At 45.1% G+C, this 16,835-nt stretch overlaps 1 protein-coding gene across 2 annotated transcripts in view; it reads right to left on the minus strand.

Annotated features, from left to right (window-relative positions):
* Positions 1 to 16,835, minus strand: part of LOC129811391 (gamma-2-syntrophin-like) — a 95,933-nt gene that overhangs the window by 67,983 nt on the left and 11,115 nt on the right. Inside the window, exons 2-8 of one of the 2 annotated variants that reach the window (XM_055862659.1) lie at positions 12,163 to 12,300; positions 11,570 to 11,626; positions 9,861 to 9,918; positions 8,296 to 8,339; positions 7,103 to 7,144; positions 5,349 to 5,436; positions 2,576 to 2,667 (exon numbers count right to left, since the gene is read on the minus strand). In XM_055862659.1, coding sequence (XP_055718634.1) covers positions 2,576 to 2,667; positions 5,349 to 5,436; positions 7,103 to 7,144; positions 8,296 to 8,339; positions 9,861 to 9,918; positions 11,570 to 11,626; positions 12,163 to 12,300 — 519 coding nt within the window. Of the gene's footprint in view, positions 1 to 2,575; positions 2,668 to 5,348; positions 5,437 to 7,102; positions 7,145 to 8,295; positions 8,340 to 9,860; positions 9,919 to 11,569; positions 11,627 to 12,162; positions 12,301 to 16,835 lie in introns of those variants that run through there. The other variant, XM_055862660.1, reaches the window with a different exon arrangement.

A 16,835-nucleotide genomic window follows, 5' to 3' on the forward strand; every position in this document is an offset into this window, starting at 1 on the left:
CACCTGCCGTTCTGTCCCTGATTGACTCTGACCTGGATTACGAACCTCTGCCTGCCCTAGACCTGCCCTTTGCCTGCCCCTTTGTTATCATAAACATTCTGACAATCGAACTATCCGCCTCCTGTGTCTGCATCTGTGTCATATCCTGAGTCGTTATGGTACGAACTGGCCATGACTGACCCAGCAGACTCGGACCAGCTCCGCAACACTGTCTCCCTCCAAGGAGCCACCATTGGAAGACACGAGGAGTCCATACCTTGGCGGAATGCCATGACCTCGACTCCCTCATAGCCTTGACCAAAAGGAACGATGGGCGGTTACTGGAACGCAGCAGGGAGGGGAGGTCTGTTCCCGGCCACACAAGCTCGTGCACAGGTTCCCCTTCGCCCCCGAAGAATCCCGGAAGTTCCGTATGCCTGCATTCCCGAGAGAATCCGGTCACACAAGTTCCCTCAGGAATCATCGAGGACTATCGACTCACCTCCTCCGGAGCCCATACAACTGGGCAGGGCTAGATTGGCTGCTGAGGAATGTTTACCCAGACTGAGCTCCAAAAGTTGTCTGTATTGTGGTACTTCAGGACACTACATATCCACCAAATCTCTTCAGGTGCTCATGGACTCTGGGGCCGACGGAAGCTTTATGGACGCTACCCTGGTGTCGGAGCTGGGTATCTCCACACAACACCTCTCCATTCCCATGGCCGCCATAGCACTGGACGGACGCTCTATTGACAGGGTCACTCACAGTACGGTTCCCATCAACCTGTGAGTGTCAGGTAACCACTGTGAGTCTCCTCATGTAACTGTGGTTTTGGGATTATCATGGCTCCTGGAGGCACATACCCCTGATCAACTGTGCTACGGGTTCTATCCTGGGTTGGAGCTCGTTATGTCATGCATATTGTCTCAAGGCGGAGCAGCCTGCCCCTGGACGTCCTCCTGTGGGCCTGGGGAAAAGCCTCAGATCTCTCAGGTTTTTAACAAGGGCCGTGCCACATCTCTTCCTCTGCATCGACCCTAAGACTGCACCATTGACCTCCTCCTTGGCACTACGCCACCTCGGGGGCAGCTTTAATCCCTGTCAGGTCCGGAGATCAAGGCCAGCAAAGGACCTTGTGAAGATGCTGGAGGAAACAGGTACAAAAGTATCTATATCCACACTAAAACAAGTCCTATATCGACACAACCTGAAAGGCCACTCATCAAAAAAGAAGCCACTGCGAACAAAACCGCCATAAAAAAGCCAGATTACGGTTTGCAACTGCACATGGGGACAAAGATCATACTTTCTGGAGAAATATCCTCTGGTCTGATGAAACAAAAATAGAACTGTTTTGCCATAATGACCATCGTTATGTTTGGAGGAAAAAGGGATAGGTTTGCAAGCCGAAGAACACCATCCCAACTGTGAAGCACGGGGGTGGCAGCATGTTGTGGGGGTGCTTTGCTGTAGGAGGGACTGGTGCACTTCACAAAATAGATGGCATCATGAGGGAGGAAAATGATGTGGACATATTGAAGCAACATCTCAAGACATCAGTCAGGAAGTTAAAGCTTGGTGGCAAATGGGTCTTCCAAATGGACAATGACCCCAAGCATACTTCCAAAGTTGTGGCAAAATGGCTTAAGGACAACAAAGTCAAGGTATTGGAGTGGCCATCACAAAGCATTGAACTCAAGCCTATAGAAAATGTGTGGGCAGAACTGAAAAGGTGTGTGCGAGCAAGGAGGCCTACAAAACACCAGCTATGTCAGGAGGATTGGGCCAAAATTAACCCAACTTACTGTGGGAAGCTTGTGGAAGGCTACCCAAAACGTTTGACCCAAGTTAAACAATTTAAAGGCAATGCTACCAAATACTAATTGAGTGTATGCAAACTTCTGACCCACTGGGAATGTGATGAAAGAAATTAACTGACATAAGACAGGGAATTTTTACTACGATTAAATGTCAGGAATTGTGAAAAACTGAGTTCTAATGTATTTGGCTAAGGTGTATGTAAACTTCCGACTTCAGCTGTACACACACTGTGTATTTATAAATGATGGGATGTACAGTTGAATGTACATGTAGGCTACCTATCCTCTCTGGGATTCCATATGAGATTTCCAACAGTATCATGTACTCTAAAGTAGTCTGTCATACCCACAACTACTACAGAACTTGGAGCTGTTATGAAACAAAGATGCAACAGTACTTCAGGGCTGAGGAAGGTAATGTCACTAATGTGATGCTAAGCTCACTCTGACTTGCTGCCAACACCCTCATTGGCTCACTGCCAAGTGAGCTGAGTATGGTCGTAGCAATGCTTTATTTATTTCAAGCATTGTGCTTTAATCTTACTATGGGGGTGGGGGGGGTGGGGGGGGGTCACTGTAGGATTCCTTACACCTGTCAACCTACATCCTCGCCCCCTCCCTTAGTCTAAACCAGACATCAAATCCTCAAACCAGGTATTGGGAGCTTTCTAAAATTGTCACTGTGTATTAGTGTGAAATTAATGCATGATACCGGAATCACAAGAACATTTAATGTAAGAAAAACTATGCAATTTCAATTAAGGTTTACTTACTGTGTTGCTAGAATTCCCATTCAAATGTAAACCACTGTCAAATAGTGGTGAAGAGACTCTGCTACTTTGACCAGCGGATGGTACAGGAGAGCCTGGAAACCATGAGAGCAAATGTTATATCGTTGAAACATGAAATACTTCATGTGATCAGCCTCAGAATAAGCCTCAGAATCAGCCTCAGAATAAGCCTCAGAATCAGCCTCAGAATCAGACTCAGTCACAAAAATCAGCCTCAGAATCAGAATTAGCCGCAGTCACAGAATCAGCCTCAGTCACTGAGTCAGAATCAGCCTCAGATTCAGCCTCAGAATCAGCAACAGTCACAGAATCAGCCTCAGTATCAGCCTCAGTCACAGAATCAGCCTCAGTCACAGAATCAGCCTCGGTCACAGAATCAGCCTCAGAATCAGCCTCAGTCACAAAACCAGCCTCAGTCACAGAATCAGCCTCAGTCACAAAATCAGCCTCGGTCACAGAATCAGCCTCAGAATCAGCCTCAGTCACAAAACCAGCCTCAGTCACAGAATCAGCCTCAGTCACAAAATCAGCCTCAGAATCAGCCTCAATCAGCCTCACCTAAATTCTCCAGGCACAAATACATACACTCAGAAAGTGATTAAGTGAAATGGTGGTGCCACAGTAAATAGAATCAACAGACAAGATTACAAACAAAAACTTTTAAAAAACACAAGCAGCGACTAAACACTACGGCTGCCTCTCTGGGCACCTCAGGTATCAGAGCACCACAGCTGCCTCTCTGGGTACCTCAGGTATCAGAGCACCACAGCTGCCTCTCTGGGTACCTCAGGTATCAGAGCACCACGGCTGCCTCTCTGGGTACCTCAGGTATCAGAGCACCACGGTTGCCTCTCTGGGTACCTCAGTTATCAGAGCACCACAGCTGCCTCTCTGGGCACCTCAGGTATCAGAGCACCCCAGCTGCCTCTCTGGGCACCTCAGGTATCAGAGCACCCCAGCTGCCTCTCTGGGCACCTCAGTTATCAGAGCACCCCAGCTGCCTCTCTGGGTACCTCAGGTATCAGAGCACCACAGCTGCCTCTCTGGGCACCTCAGGTATCAGAGCACCACGGTTGCCTCTCTGGGCACCTCAGGTATCAGAGCACCACGGTTGCCTCTCTGGGTACCTCAGGTATCAGAGCACCACGGTTGCCTCTCTGGGTACCTCAGGTATCAGAGCACCACAGCTACCTCTCTGGGCACCTCAGGTATCAGAGCACCACGGTTGCCTCTCTGGGTACCTCAGTTATCAGAGCACCACAGCTGCCTCTCTGGGCACCTCAGGTATCAGAGCACCCCAGCTGCCTCTCTGGGCACCTCAGGTATCAGAGCACCCCAGCTGCCTCTCTGGGCACCTCAGTTATCAGAGCACCCCAGCTGCCTCTCTGGGTACCTCAGGTATCAGAGCACCCCAGCTGCCTCTCTGGGCACCTCAGGTATCAGAGCACCCCAGCTGCCTCTCTGGGCACCTCAGGTATCAGAGCACCCCAGCTGCCTCTCTGGGCACCTCAGGTATCAGAGCACCACAGCTGCCTCTCTGGGCACCTCAGGTATCAGAGCACCACAGCTGCCTCTCTGGGCACCTCAGGTATCAGAGCACCACAGCTGCCTCTCTGGGCACCTCAGGTATCAGAGCACCACAGCTGCCTCTCTGGGCACCTCAGGTATCAGAGCACCACGGCTGCCTCTCTGGGCACCTCAGGTATCAGAGCACCACAGCTGCCTCTCTGGGCACCTCAGGTATCAGAGCACCACAGCTGCCTCTCTGGGTACCTCAGGTATCAGAGCACCACAGCTGCCTCTCTGGGCACCTCAGGTATCAGAGCACCACGGCCAGGCAGTAGAGAATTTAAAGAGGGCCTTTTGTGCTAGTATGTCTTGTCAAAAGCATTGGTCCCTTAGCCCGGGACTCGGACGATGTGGGGAATTAGCATAGCTAAGAATACAACTAGGTCTAATGAAGCTCCTCTCTCTCATCCAACCAATCAGCATAAAGCTCAACAGCTTCATTGTTGACTCACCATGCCGACAACTTCAAAGGACCATTTCCAGACTCATTATGTAGTCGTTCCTAGTTCGCCAGCAATATGGCTGCTAGGATTTTGGACACCAAGCTATTATGTGCCAACCTCGTTATCACATTGTTAAAAACAGACCAAAAACATTCAATGTAACCACAGAATACACCAGCCTGTTGACATTCTGTCTCCTGCAGGCCAGGCAGGCCAGGCAGGGAGGCCAGGCAGGGAGGCCAGGCAGGGAGGCCAGGCAGGGAGGCCAGGCAGGGAGGCCAGGCAGGGAGGCCAGGCAGGCCAGGCAGGCCAGGCAGGGAGGCCAGGCAGGGAGGCCAGGCAGGGAGGCCAGGCAGGGAGGCCAGGCAGGGAGGCCAGGCAGGGAGGCCAGGCAGGGAGGCCAGGCAGGGAGGCCAGGCAGGCCAGGCAGGCCAGGCAGGGAGGCCAGCAGAGACAAATGCAGGTCTCTGATATGACATTAGCTTGGCACTGAAGTCCCAGCTACTGTTCTAATCAATCCTCTACGGAAAACAGCAACCCTCAGTTAGATCAGCTGCCACAGGAAGACAAAGGAAAGCTTATGAACATGACTTCAGGCCATTGGTTGAGTCAAAAAAAAATGACCAGATGACATTCAACCAACGGACAGCTTCACTTCACTCCATTTTTTGAACACGTAGTTACAGTACAGAATACGACATGGCACATGTAATGGTAATGGTGCTTCCACTCAGAACTCTTACCCAATGGTAGCTTTAAAAATGATGGAATTTCCCTGAGGTACCGAACAGTGATGGTGACTTCCTCCCCAGCAGTCCGCAGGAGATGAACCTGCCAGGGGGGTGGGGTGGGGGGTGGGGGGGTTTCGAGAGAGAGAATTCTTCTTTCAGATGAATAAAAAATAGCCACCTATAAGTACATGTAACTGTACAGCACTTAAGCGCAGACGTGACGCAACACTTGAAATAAATACAGAATATGCAATCAGCCGTTAACCCCGTCTGAAGTGATGTCTCTTCAGTAATCACATACACTACTATATCTTCAAATACAGCCTTTCATTTGCTGGTGACAAGCTAGCAAGATACAAGCAAACAATGGAAAGTAATTACCCTGTCCGTGTCTGAGATCAGACAACCCCATTATCTGATTTGTAGATGGTATTTACACTTGGTATGGCACAGACAGAGCCAAGTCAAGAAATGCGTTTTTTTTTTTTGGGGGGGGGGGGGGTTAGCAGCAGGCCAAATTAAATATTTTCCAATGGCATTGCAGGAGTGATACAATAATAAAACTGCCATGAGCTATTGTCTACAATTAATTTATTCGACTTCTTCCCAACAACATCAGTTGTTACTCTTTTTGCTATAGTCTGTTACTATTAAGACAGCTTGGCTTTATACGCTTTAAGTATTTTTTAAGTGAAATTGCTTAGAAGTTCTGGAGGTGAATAAAAGAGAACAGCTGTTGAGACAGAGAGAGAGAGAGAGAGAGAGAGAGAGAGAGAGAGAGAGAGAGAGAGAGAGAGAGACAGAGACAGAGACAGAGACAGAGACAGAGAGAGAGAGAGAGACAGAGAGAGAGAGAGAGAGACAGAGAGAGGAGAGAGAGAGAGAGAGGAGAGAGAGAGAGACAGAGAGAGAGAGAGGAGAGAGAGAGAGAGAGGAGAGAGAGAGAGGAGAGAGAGAGAGACAGAGAGAGAGAGAGACAGAGAGAGAGAGAGAGACAGAGAGACAGAGAGAGAGAGAGACAGAGAGACAGAGAGAGAGAGAGAGAGAGAGACAGAGAGAGAGAGAGACAGAGAGAGAGAGGAAGAGAGAGAGGAAGAGAGAGAGAGAGGAGGAGAGAGAGAGAGAGAGAGAGAGAGAGAGAGAGAGAGAGAGAGGAGAGACAGAGAGAGAGAGAGGAGAGAGAGAGAGAGAGGAGAGAGAGAGAGAGAGGAGAGAGAGAGAGAGAGAGGAGAGAGAGAGAGGAGAGAGAGAGAGACAGAGAGAGAGAGAGACAGAGAGAGAGAGAGGACAGAGAGACAGAGAGAGAGAGAGAGACAGAGAGAGGAGAGAGAGAGAGATGAGAGAGAGAGAGGAGAGAGAGAGAGAGAGAGAGAGAGAGAGAGAGGAGAGAGAGGAGAGAGGAAGAGGAGAGAGAGAGAGAGAGAGAGAGAGAGAGAGAGGAGAGAGAGAGAGAGAGAGAGAGAGAGAGAGAGAGAAGAGAGAGAGAGAGAGAGACGGATGAAACACAGCTCTCTTAAACTAGGAGCTCAATTTCCGTGCAGCCTTTGTGTGATGAAATCTACTCCTTATCGATTTGTGACCGTCCAGACAAGTAAAAAAACAAAACAAACTCAATGAGTCTCCTTTATGACATGACAGAGCTCCGCTCACGCGGCCGAGCATCTCTCCGTTTTGCGGAATCACAGGGAAAATATTTATATTTTAAATCTGGGGGAAAATATTATATGTGACAACGTCTGTGCAGAAGCTGAATAAATTATACTCACAACTTCTTCGTGACTACAGTTTTCGACATTGATACCGTTGATCTAAACGGAGGAGACAAGAAAGGATGAAGAACAAAGTTAACAAACACTCTCGTTTAGAAATGAAACACCAAATCCATGGTAATTACAGTGACCTCGGCATATGTAAGTGATGCAAATAGATGCAATCTTCTTTTGCTTTTGGACATGTATGATGAAGTCACTGTAGAGACCCAGAGGATGCTCATGTTTTCTGTGTGGTGCTGTATACTGTAACTATGATAAAGAAAATTCAGTGTCATTGTAAATATTGTTCAGTAATTTACAACCATGTCTAGAGAACCTCTAGTTTATTGTAAGATGTGTGTTTCAAAATGCAACAGGATAATTGCATGTGAGAAGACATACCTATACCAGCATATGTTGTATTTTTATTTATTTAACTAGGCAAGTCAGTTAAGAACAAATTCGTATTTACAATGACGGCCTAGGAACAGTGGGTTAACTGCCTTGTTCAGGGGCAGAATGACAGATTTGTACCTTGTCAGCTCAGGGATTTGATCTAGCAACCTTTTGGTTACTGGCCCAATGCTTTAACCACAAGGCTACCTGCCACCCCTATATAGTCATGTGATATGTTTGCTCATCTGTTGGTTGGTGTTGGAGGGCCAGTAGGAGGCACTCTTTCCTCTGGTCTAAAAAATATCCCAATGCCCCAGGGCAGTGATTGGGGACACTGCCCTGTGTAGGGTGCCGTCTTTCGGATGGGACGTTAAACGGGTGTCCTGACTCTCTGAGGTCATTAAAGATCCCATGGCACTTATCGTAAGAGTAGGGGTGTTAACCCCGGTGTCCTGGCTAAATTCCCAATCTGGCCCTCAAACCATCACGGTCACCTAATAATCCCCAGTTTACAATTGGCTCATTCATCCCCCTCCTCTCCCCTGTAACTATTCCCCAGGTCGTTGCTGCAAATGAGAACGTGTTCTCAGTCAACTTACCTGGTAAAATAACGGTAAAATAAAAATAAAATAAAATATAATCAATGCAAATATCTCCGTATGTAAACTAATTTGATAAAAGTATCAAATAGCTCCTTTTCAGGTTCCCTAAGTGAAATTACAACTCCCATTCCAATGAAAGAGGGTAGCTCGAATTAAAATTCAAAGAGCATATCTCTCTGTCTTTCGCCTCTGACCTGAGGGTGCACTAACCTGTAACATAGCGTCCCCAACGAATAGCTTTCCGGTTTGGTATGCTGCAGGCGCCAATCGTTGAGTGTGAAAGGTTAATGAAAACATTAGAAAATAATGACTCATTTCATACATGGCAATGTGATGGAAATATCAATGTTCCTGTCTGCCTAATCTCCACTGACATCACAGAGCTCTCAGGAACACAATAAACCATGAAATATGGAACTAAACGGGATATTAACTCATTTGCAGCAGCGTTAACAAAACAATGAAGCTTCTTAACTGCTGAAAAGATTTCCATCTTTGAAGAAGAATGTTAACTCTCCTCTCGGAGGCATGTTCCTCTCTGGGTGACTAGAAGCATGTTCCTCTCTGGGTGACTAGAAGCACGTTCCTCTCTGGGTGACTAAAAGCATGTCCCTCTCTGGGTGACTAGAAGCATGTTCCTCTCTGGGTGACTAGAAGCATGTCCCTCTCTGGGTGACTAGAAGCATGTTCCTCTGTGGGTGACTAGAAGCATGTCCCTCTCTGGGTGACTAGAAGCATGTCCCTCTCTGGGTGACTAGAAGCATGTCCCTCTCTGGGTGACTAGAAGCATGTCCCTCTCTGGGTGACTAGAAGCATGTCCCTCTCTGGGTGACTAGAAGCATGTCCCTCTCTGGGTGACTAGAAGCATGTCCCTCTCTGGGTGACTAGAAGCATGTCCCTCTCTGGGTGACTAGAAGCATGTCCCTCTCTGGGTGACTAGAAGCACGTTCCTCTCTGGGTGACTAGAAGCACGTTCCTCTCTGGCTTATTAGAGGCATGCTTTTCTGCTTTCACTACCAGAAAGGAATTGGGGGATGTGGTAAACGAGAAGCTGCCCTTCTATTTTAGGGTTCAATCTCAGGGTTATCCTGAGCAGTGGGAGGCTCTAACAGAATGGGTCAATTAAACCATTGTTTTATATACCTTGTCAGCAGATTTCCAAGTACAGTAGAGCAACTGTATTCTGGTTACCAATGTAGTAATACAATAATTACCTGACATAAAAACGTATAAACATGAGGGGAACATGAGGGGAACATAACATAAAGTGTTGTATATTGGTATCGTTCATAACATTACTAAACATGTCAGATGTTTCAGGTCACATCACTGTCAGGTGATTCATCACTGTCAGGTGATTCAGTCCACAACACTGGTAGATGATTCAGTCTACATCACTCTCATATGATTCAGGTCACATCACTGTCAGATGATTCAGTCCACATCACTGTCAGATGTTTCAGTCCACATCACTGTCAGATGATTCAGTCCACATCACTGTCAGATGATTCAGTTCACATCACTGTCAGATGATTCAGCCCACATCACTGTCAGGTGATTCAGTCCACATCACTGTCAAGTGATTCAGTCCACATCACTGTCAGATGATTCAGTCCACATCACTGTCAGGTGATTCAGTCCACATCACTGTCAGATGTTTCAGTCCACATCACTGTCAGATGATTCAGTCCACGTCACTGTGAGATGATTCAGTCCACGTCACTGTCAGATGATTCAGTCCACATCACTGGTAGAAATGTTCAATACTGCCTTACCTACTTGATCTTTAAACATCTTTGAAATGACCACAGGCACTTTATGCTCAGCACCCCCCTGGGAGACACAAGAGAAAGATCATTTTTAAATGTGTAACATGTGTAACATTTATATATATATATATATCTATCTATATATATATATATATATATATATATATATATAGTTCATTTAGAAAGTATTCAGACCCCTTGACTTTTTCCACATTTGGTTACGTTACAGCCTTATTCTAAAATGGATTAAATCGTTTTTTCAATCTACACACAATACCCCATAATAACAAAGGCGACGCTAGCATCAAACGCACGTTAGTTAGCAATTTCGTCATGTAAAAACCAGGTTTGGAAAATTACCTGTCTTATATCAGCTCACTTGCGCTCAGATGGGACGGGTGTTAATATTTGATGTTTGTCCTTAAAAACATGATCCAAAGTGCTAATTTCAGGCAGCTCTGAGACGGATATTTAAGACCCATCTAAAGCTGTTTTTTGTGGTAACACAGTTGGTTATGTCATGAATTCTGACAGCTGAAACACAGCCTATCCAGCCGTGATGCACACTGCCCATATGTGCATGGAACAAGAGAAGCCTAACGTGATGCACACTGCCCATATGGGCATGGAACAAGAGAAGCCTAACGTGCTTTTGGTGCCTTTATACTTCGTATTTAGAAACATAAAAAACTAAACTTTTTCCCCATTTTGTTTTATTTGATTGAAAACCAAGCATAGACTCCCCTCCTCTCAATGAAGGATTATTTTTTGTTTGTTCTGCCCAATGCAATCCCAAAGTAGTCAAGACTGGCGATAAACGGTTTGGCTCCTGAGACCGCTTGGAAATAAATCTTAATCACCAAAGTTTTATTAAGATATAAAGTTTGAGAGGAGGAAAATAGTAAGCCGACATTCCTTTTTAATCTATGTATTGCAGACATTATTTTAGACCTGAAGGTCCTGTTTTTGGACGTGCGTAAAACCCTCCATAGACTGGGTCATTTTAATATTATATGTCCACAGGGAGAAATGATGGTGCCTGTAAAAGTGTGACATAGCCTATTTAAAACAGGTTGTTCTTTCGTTTTGTTTCGAATTTGATTAGAATGATTTGTTCTCTCGTTAGGCCTTCTCAATAATGAATTTCATCTTGCTTATTGACAATGTTTGGCATGTCCATTCTCCTCCATAATGTAATTTACAGCAGGCCTAGCCTCTATATCAGTGTGAATACTATTGAAAACATGCAATTACTTAGAACAATGTGGACTGCAAATGGGTTCAAGTTAAACATGTTTAACAAAGATAGGTCTACATTTTGTTATTTCGTTTTCAGTAAAGCCATTTAACAAACTATAATGGACTAACATTTGAATTGGAGTTGTTTCCAAGGCAACGCATAAAAGATCATAAATACACAACTTGAAGCAACCACATATTTCACCATGGAGCACGTTCTGATTGGCCAGTGAGGGGCCAAGCCTCAACACACCCGCAACTTGTATATTCATCCAAATCCAGCTCTTTCGCGCCAACGCCAGCAAGTCAGCTGATAATTTGTAATAGTGAAAATAGCAAAAAAATATATATGTCTGACTACCTAACCTCCGCTTAGATTTAGCATTGCGTTAATGTTTGTTAAAACAGAGTCCAGTATCTCTTATAAAAGGTCCAATAACCATTAGATGTTCGACTGATGAAAATGTAACACTTACTTTGATGCTTAGACCCAGACCTCCAGCAGCCTGCCTTCGGAGAACGACAGTTCTGTGCTTTAAAAAACGGGAATTGACCTTGGTAAAATAATCTTGAAATGTTGAAACAAGGTTGGAGCATAACACCTGGATGTGCATCCTCCAATTATCCTCACTGTCAAAACCATAACATGGACAGATACAGAATGCCTCCATGGTAACACATAAAAAAAGATACTTCCATTACTATAGATTTTCGGTACAGTATGTATGCTATACAATTAACGACCATACTAAAGCTAAATGTGAGTCAGATCTTCTCCTGTCCCCAATTACATCCAACTCAAGCTATCGTGAGCTCTGACGTCAGTATCAGGAAGTGAAAAGCCAGCTGAGTGTGTCGTCATCATCGGGTATTAAATGTGAACGGAACTGAAGTCACTTCAGGTCACCTTCAATGAACGCTGAGTAACAGGAGGACAAATATATTCACACACAAATACCAGTTTGAGTTTAAAGGGATAGTTACGTGTGCCTGGTTAATCCAAGTATAGGAAAGCCCACTGTGACATCCATGCGTCCTCCTAACGTCAAGGTAGATCTTAAGTACTTACATTTAATTGTGGGTCACCCCCTCTCGTGCAAACCACATCCAGCTTCTGTATGGTCAACACCTCTTTTGTCAGCTTCAGATGAACATCATAACTATTACTGGTCTCCTTGTTATACAGCAGGGCAATTCCAGCTTTTGTCTGTTGACACATAGAAAAACAAATAGGATTTTACCTGCCTGAGTTACTGGGACATAGACTGTGGATTTGTCCGCTCTACTGTGTTTACACCACAACAGGACGTAAACATTCTAAATCTCGATCGCCGTGCGGTGAGACGTTGCTAATCTTTGATGGTTTGAATCCCGGCCTGAGACGAATTAAAATAATTGAATGTATAGCAACTGATCTTATCATCCAAAACCTGAGGGTCTGAGAGTAAAACCCAATAGCATGTTTGACCATCTGTTTTTGCTGCATTTATCATGTCCTCCGTTCCACAGGTAATTGGGTCGTCCAGTCTTAAGGTGGCCTAGTTCTCTCACTAACAACAGGATCTCAGAGAGCAGATTTACACTGCTGCTTCAAAGAAAGACTTTTGAGAAGAAAAAAAAATGTTTTTTTATTATTAAGATTTGTTGTCTTTACCCTCTAATGTTTTGTGCCGCTACTTCTGTTGACATTATATCCTCCATGGTTTATTTCTATGCCTTCTTCACGTTCCATCTCTTGCTTTTGCATAATGTGCTGGGAAAATAATGCATGGAGGATTTTTGAGAGTTCTAGAATGATCTCTTTTATTTAAATATATTTTTTTTTTTTTTACTAAAGCCCTCAGGTATTATCAAATGAAATGATATTTGTCACATGATGCCCGAATACAACACTGTAGACCTGACAGTGAAATGCTTACTTTACAAGCCCCTAACTAGTAATGCAGTTAAAAAATAATAATATGAAAAAAAAAATGACATTAAATTAAATAAGAATAAGAAATAAAAGTAACAAATAATTAAAGAGCAGCAGTAAAATAACAATAGCGAGGCTATATAAAGGGGGTATCGGTACAGAGTCAATGTGCGGGGGCACCGGTAATTGAGGTAATATGTAGATGTAGGTAGAGTTATTAAAGCGACTATGCATAGATAATAACAGAGAGTAGCAGCAGTTTAAAAGAGGGGGTGGGTGGGGACAAATCAAACAGTCTGGGTTGCCATTTGATCAGGGGTCTTATGGCTTGGGGGTAGAAGCTGTTTAGAAGCCTCTTGAACCTAGAATTGGCACTCCGGTACCGCTTGCCATGCAGTAGCAGAGAGAACAGTCTATGACTAGGGTGGCTGGAGTCTTTGATTTTTTTTTAGGGCTTTCCTCTGATACCGCCTGGTATAGAGGTCCTGGATGGCAGGAAGCTTAGCCACAGTGATGTACTGGGCCATACGCACTACCCTCTGTAGTGCCTTGCGGTCGGAGGCCGAGCAGTTGCCTTACCAGGCAGTGATGCAACCAGTCAGGATGCTCTTGATGGTGAATAGGGGGAATAGGTTTTGTTGTGCCCTCTTCACAACTGTCTTGGTGTGCTTGGACCATGTTAGTTTGTTGTTGATGTGGACACCAAGGAACTTGAAGCTCTTAACCTGCTCCACTACAGCCCTGACGATGAGAATAGGGGCGTGCTCCTTTTCCTGTAGTCCACAATCATCTCCTTTGTCTTGATCACGCTATGGGATAGGTTGTTGTCCTGGCACCGCACGGCCAGGTCTCTGACCTCTTCCCTATAGGTTGTCTCGTCGTTGTCGGTGATAAGGCTGTTGTGTCATCGGCAAAATTAATGAGGGTGTTGGAGACGTGCCTGGCCGTGCAGTCATGAGTGAACAGGGAGTACAGGAGGGGAATGAGCACTCACCCCTGATGGGCCCCCGTGTTGAGGATCAGCGTGACGGATATGTTGTTACCTACCCTTACCACCTGGGTGCGGCCCGTCAGGAAGACCAGGATCCAGTTGCAGAGGGATGTAGTCCCAGGGTCCTTAGCTTAGTGATGAGCTTTGAGGGCACGATGGTGTTGAACGCTGAGCTGTAGTCAATGAATAGCATTCTCACAGATATTCCTTCTGTCCAGGTGGGAAAGGGCAGTGTGAAGTGCAATAGAGATTGCATCATCTGTTAGGGCGGTTTGCAAATTGGAGTGGGTCTAGGGTTTCTGGGATAATGGTGATGATGTGAGCCATGACCAGCCTTTCAAAGCACTTCATGGCCACAGATGTGAGTGCTACGGGTCGGAAGTCATTTAGGCAGGTTACCTTAGTGTTCTTGGGCACAGGGACTATGGTGGTCTGCTTGAAACATGTTGGTATTACAGACTCAGAAAGGGAGAGGTTGAAAATGTCAGTGAAGACATTTGCCAGTTGGTCAGCGCATGCTCGGAATACACGTCCTGGTAATCCATCTGGCCCTGCGGCCTTGTGAATGTTGACCTGTTTAAAGGTCTCACTCACATCGGCTGCGGAGAGCGTGATCACACAGTCGTCCAGAACAGCTGATGCTCTCATGCATGTTTCAGTGTTACTTGCCTCGAAGTGAGCACAGAAGTAATTGGGCTTGTCTGGTAGGCTCGTGTCACTGGGCAGCTCGCCGCTGAGCTTCCCTTTGTAGTTTGTAATAGTTTGCCAGCCCTGCCACATCTGACGAGCGTCAGAGTCAGTGTAGTACGATTCAATCTTAGTCCTGTATTGACGCTTTGCCTGTTTGATGGTTCATCAGAGGGCATAGCAGGATTTCTTATAAGCTTCCGTGTTAGAGTCCCGCTCCTTCAAAGCGGCAGCTCTACCTTTTTAGCTCAGTGCAGATGTTGCCTGTAATCCATGGCTTCTGGTTGTGGTATGTACGTACAGTCACTGTGGGGCCGACGTCATCAATGCACTTATTGATGAAGCGAATGACTGATGTTGTGTACTCCTCAATGCCTCCGGAAGAATCTCAGAACTTATTCCAGTCTGTGCTAGCAAAACAGTCCTGTAGCTTAGCATCTGCTTCATCTGACCACTTTTCATTGACTGAGTCACTGGTACTTCCTGCTTTAATGTTTGCTTGTAAGCAGGAATCAAGGGGATAGAATTATGGTCAGATTTGCCAAATGGAGGGCGTGGGAGAGCTTTGTACGTATCTCTGTGTGTGGAGTAAATGTGGTCTAGAGTTTTTTTCTCCTCTGGTTTGTCTCCTCGTTCAGCCACTACTCGGTGAAACATAAGATATTACAGTTTTTAATGTCCCTTTGGTAGTTTAATCTTGCTCGTAGGACATCGATTTTATTTTCCAATGATTGCATGTTTGCCAATAGAACAGATGGCAGTGGGGGTTTACTCGCTCACCTACTAATTCTCAGAACGCATCCCGACCTCCACCCCCTTTTTCTCCGTCTTCTCTTCACGCAAATGACGGGGATTTGGGCCCGTTCCTGGGAAAGCAGTATATCCTTCACGTCGGACTCGTTAAAGGAAAAGCTTCTACCAGTTCGTGGTGAGTAATCGCTGTTCTGATGTCCAGAAGTTATTGTCGGTCATAAGAGACGGTAATAACAACAGTATGTACAACATAAGTTACAAACAATACAAGAAAAATGAACAAACAACACAGTTGGTTCGGAGCACATGAAACATCAGCAATCCTCTCCGGCTCCATTTTACTATTGGCATTGATCAGAAGTAATTCAGGTACAACTAAACAATACGTTTGAATTAAAACAATGCTTGTTTAAGCACCATTTTTGTTTAAGCACAAAGCACCATCTTTTTCTCTTGTGAAGACTTCCCAAGAACGTCACAAGAAGACCAAGATGTCCGCCTTAGAGGAGCTCTTTGAAAACGCGGAAAATTAACTCAAGAAAACAACACAGAGCCACCTCATTCAATGAGTTCACAACAAGATGCAGTTATACAGAGGCCTTCACTTCTGACACCTCAAGACCCAGTACCCTGGTGGTGGGAGAAGAGAGACACGACGTGTACCCTTCCCATCTTGTCAGAGCTCTTCGACATGCACTTGAGTGTCTTCACCTTCCCTGTTTCTCAACTGCAGGTGATGCAATTAGCCAGGAGAGATCACACATTCTGCTAACGAAAGTTGACACGTCGAAATTTCTACAGAAGAACTGTTCATTTTGAAGTTTATGACACCACAAAAAAAGAAATACCACAATGCAAAAAAAAATATGGTTCTATTATTTAGGTTTTCAAACTTTTGTTGAACCTTTATGTTTTCAACCACATTTCATAAGAAGCAACTTCCAGGAAAGTGTTAATGTGGTAAATCTCAATTATTTAAAATAGCAAAAAAACTTCAGATCCAAATCTTTTAATCCAAATGTGTGTTTTCACTAAACCCAATGAGTGATCTACCAGGATGTAATAGCATAAACGTTTGATGCATGCCTCTTTTAAAGTTTTAGAGAAGAGGCAAATTATTTTTAAAACACAGTTTGGAATTTAGGTCATGCATTTTCCCCTCGACTTCCAGGAGGAGAGAAATATACTTCAAAGCTTTATGTAGAGACTAAGGCAAAATACTGCTGGACAATACACATGAGAGGGGACACAACACGATAATTAAATCTGGCATTCTATCTGGATGCAGATGGGGTGAAAAGAAAGTACAAAGCCTATAAGTGCCATAGCTAGGTTTCCGTCCAATTGGCAAAAAGAAAAAGAAGCAAATATTGTAAAATCCACATAAAAAAATAGA

The sequence above is a fragment of the Salvelinus fontinalis genome, chromosome 15 (genome assembly GCF_029448725.1).
Source record: "Salvelinus fontinalis isolate EN_2023a chromosome 15, ASM2944872v1, whole genome shotgun sequence".
Classification (NCBI taxonomy): domain Eukaryota; kingdom Metazoa; phylum Chordata; class Actinopteri; order Salmoniformes; family Salmonidae; genus Salvelinus; species Salvelinus fontinalis.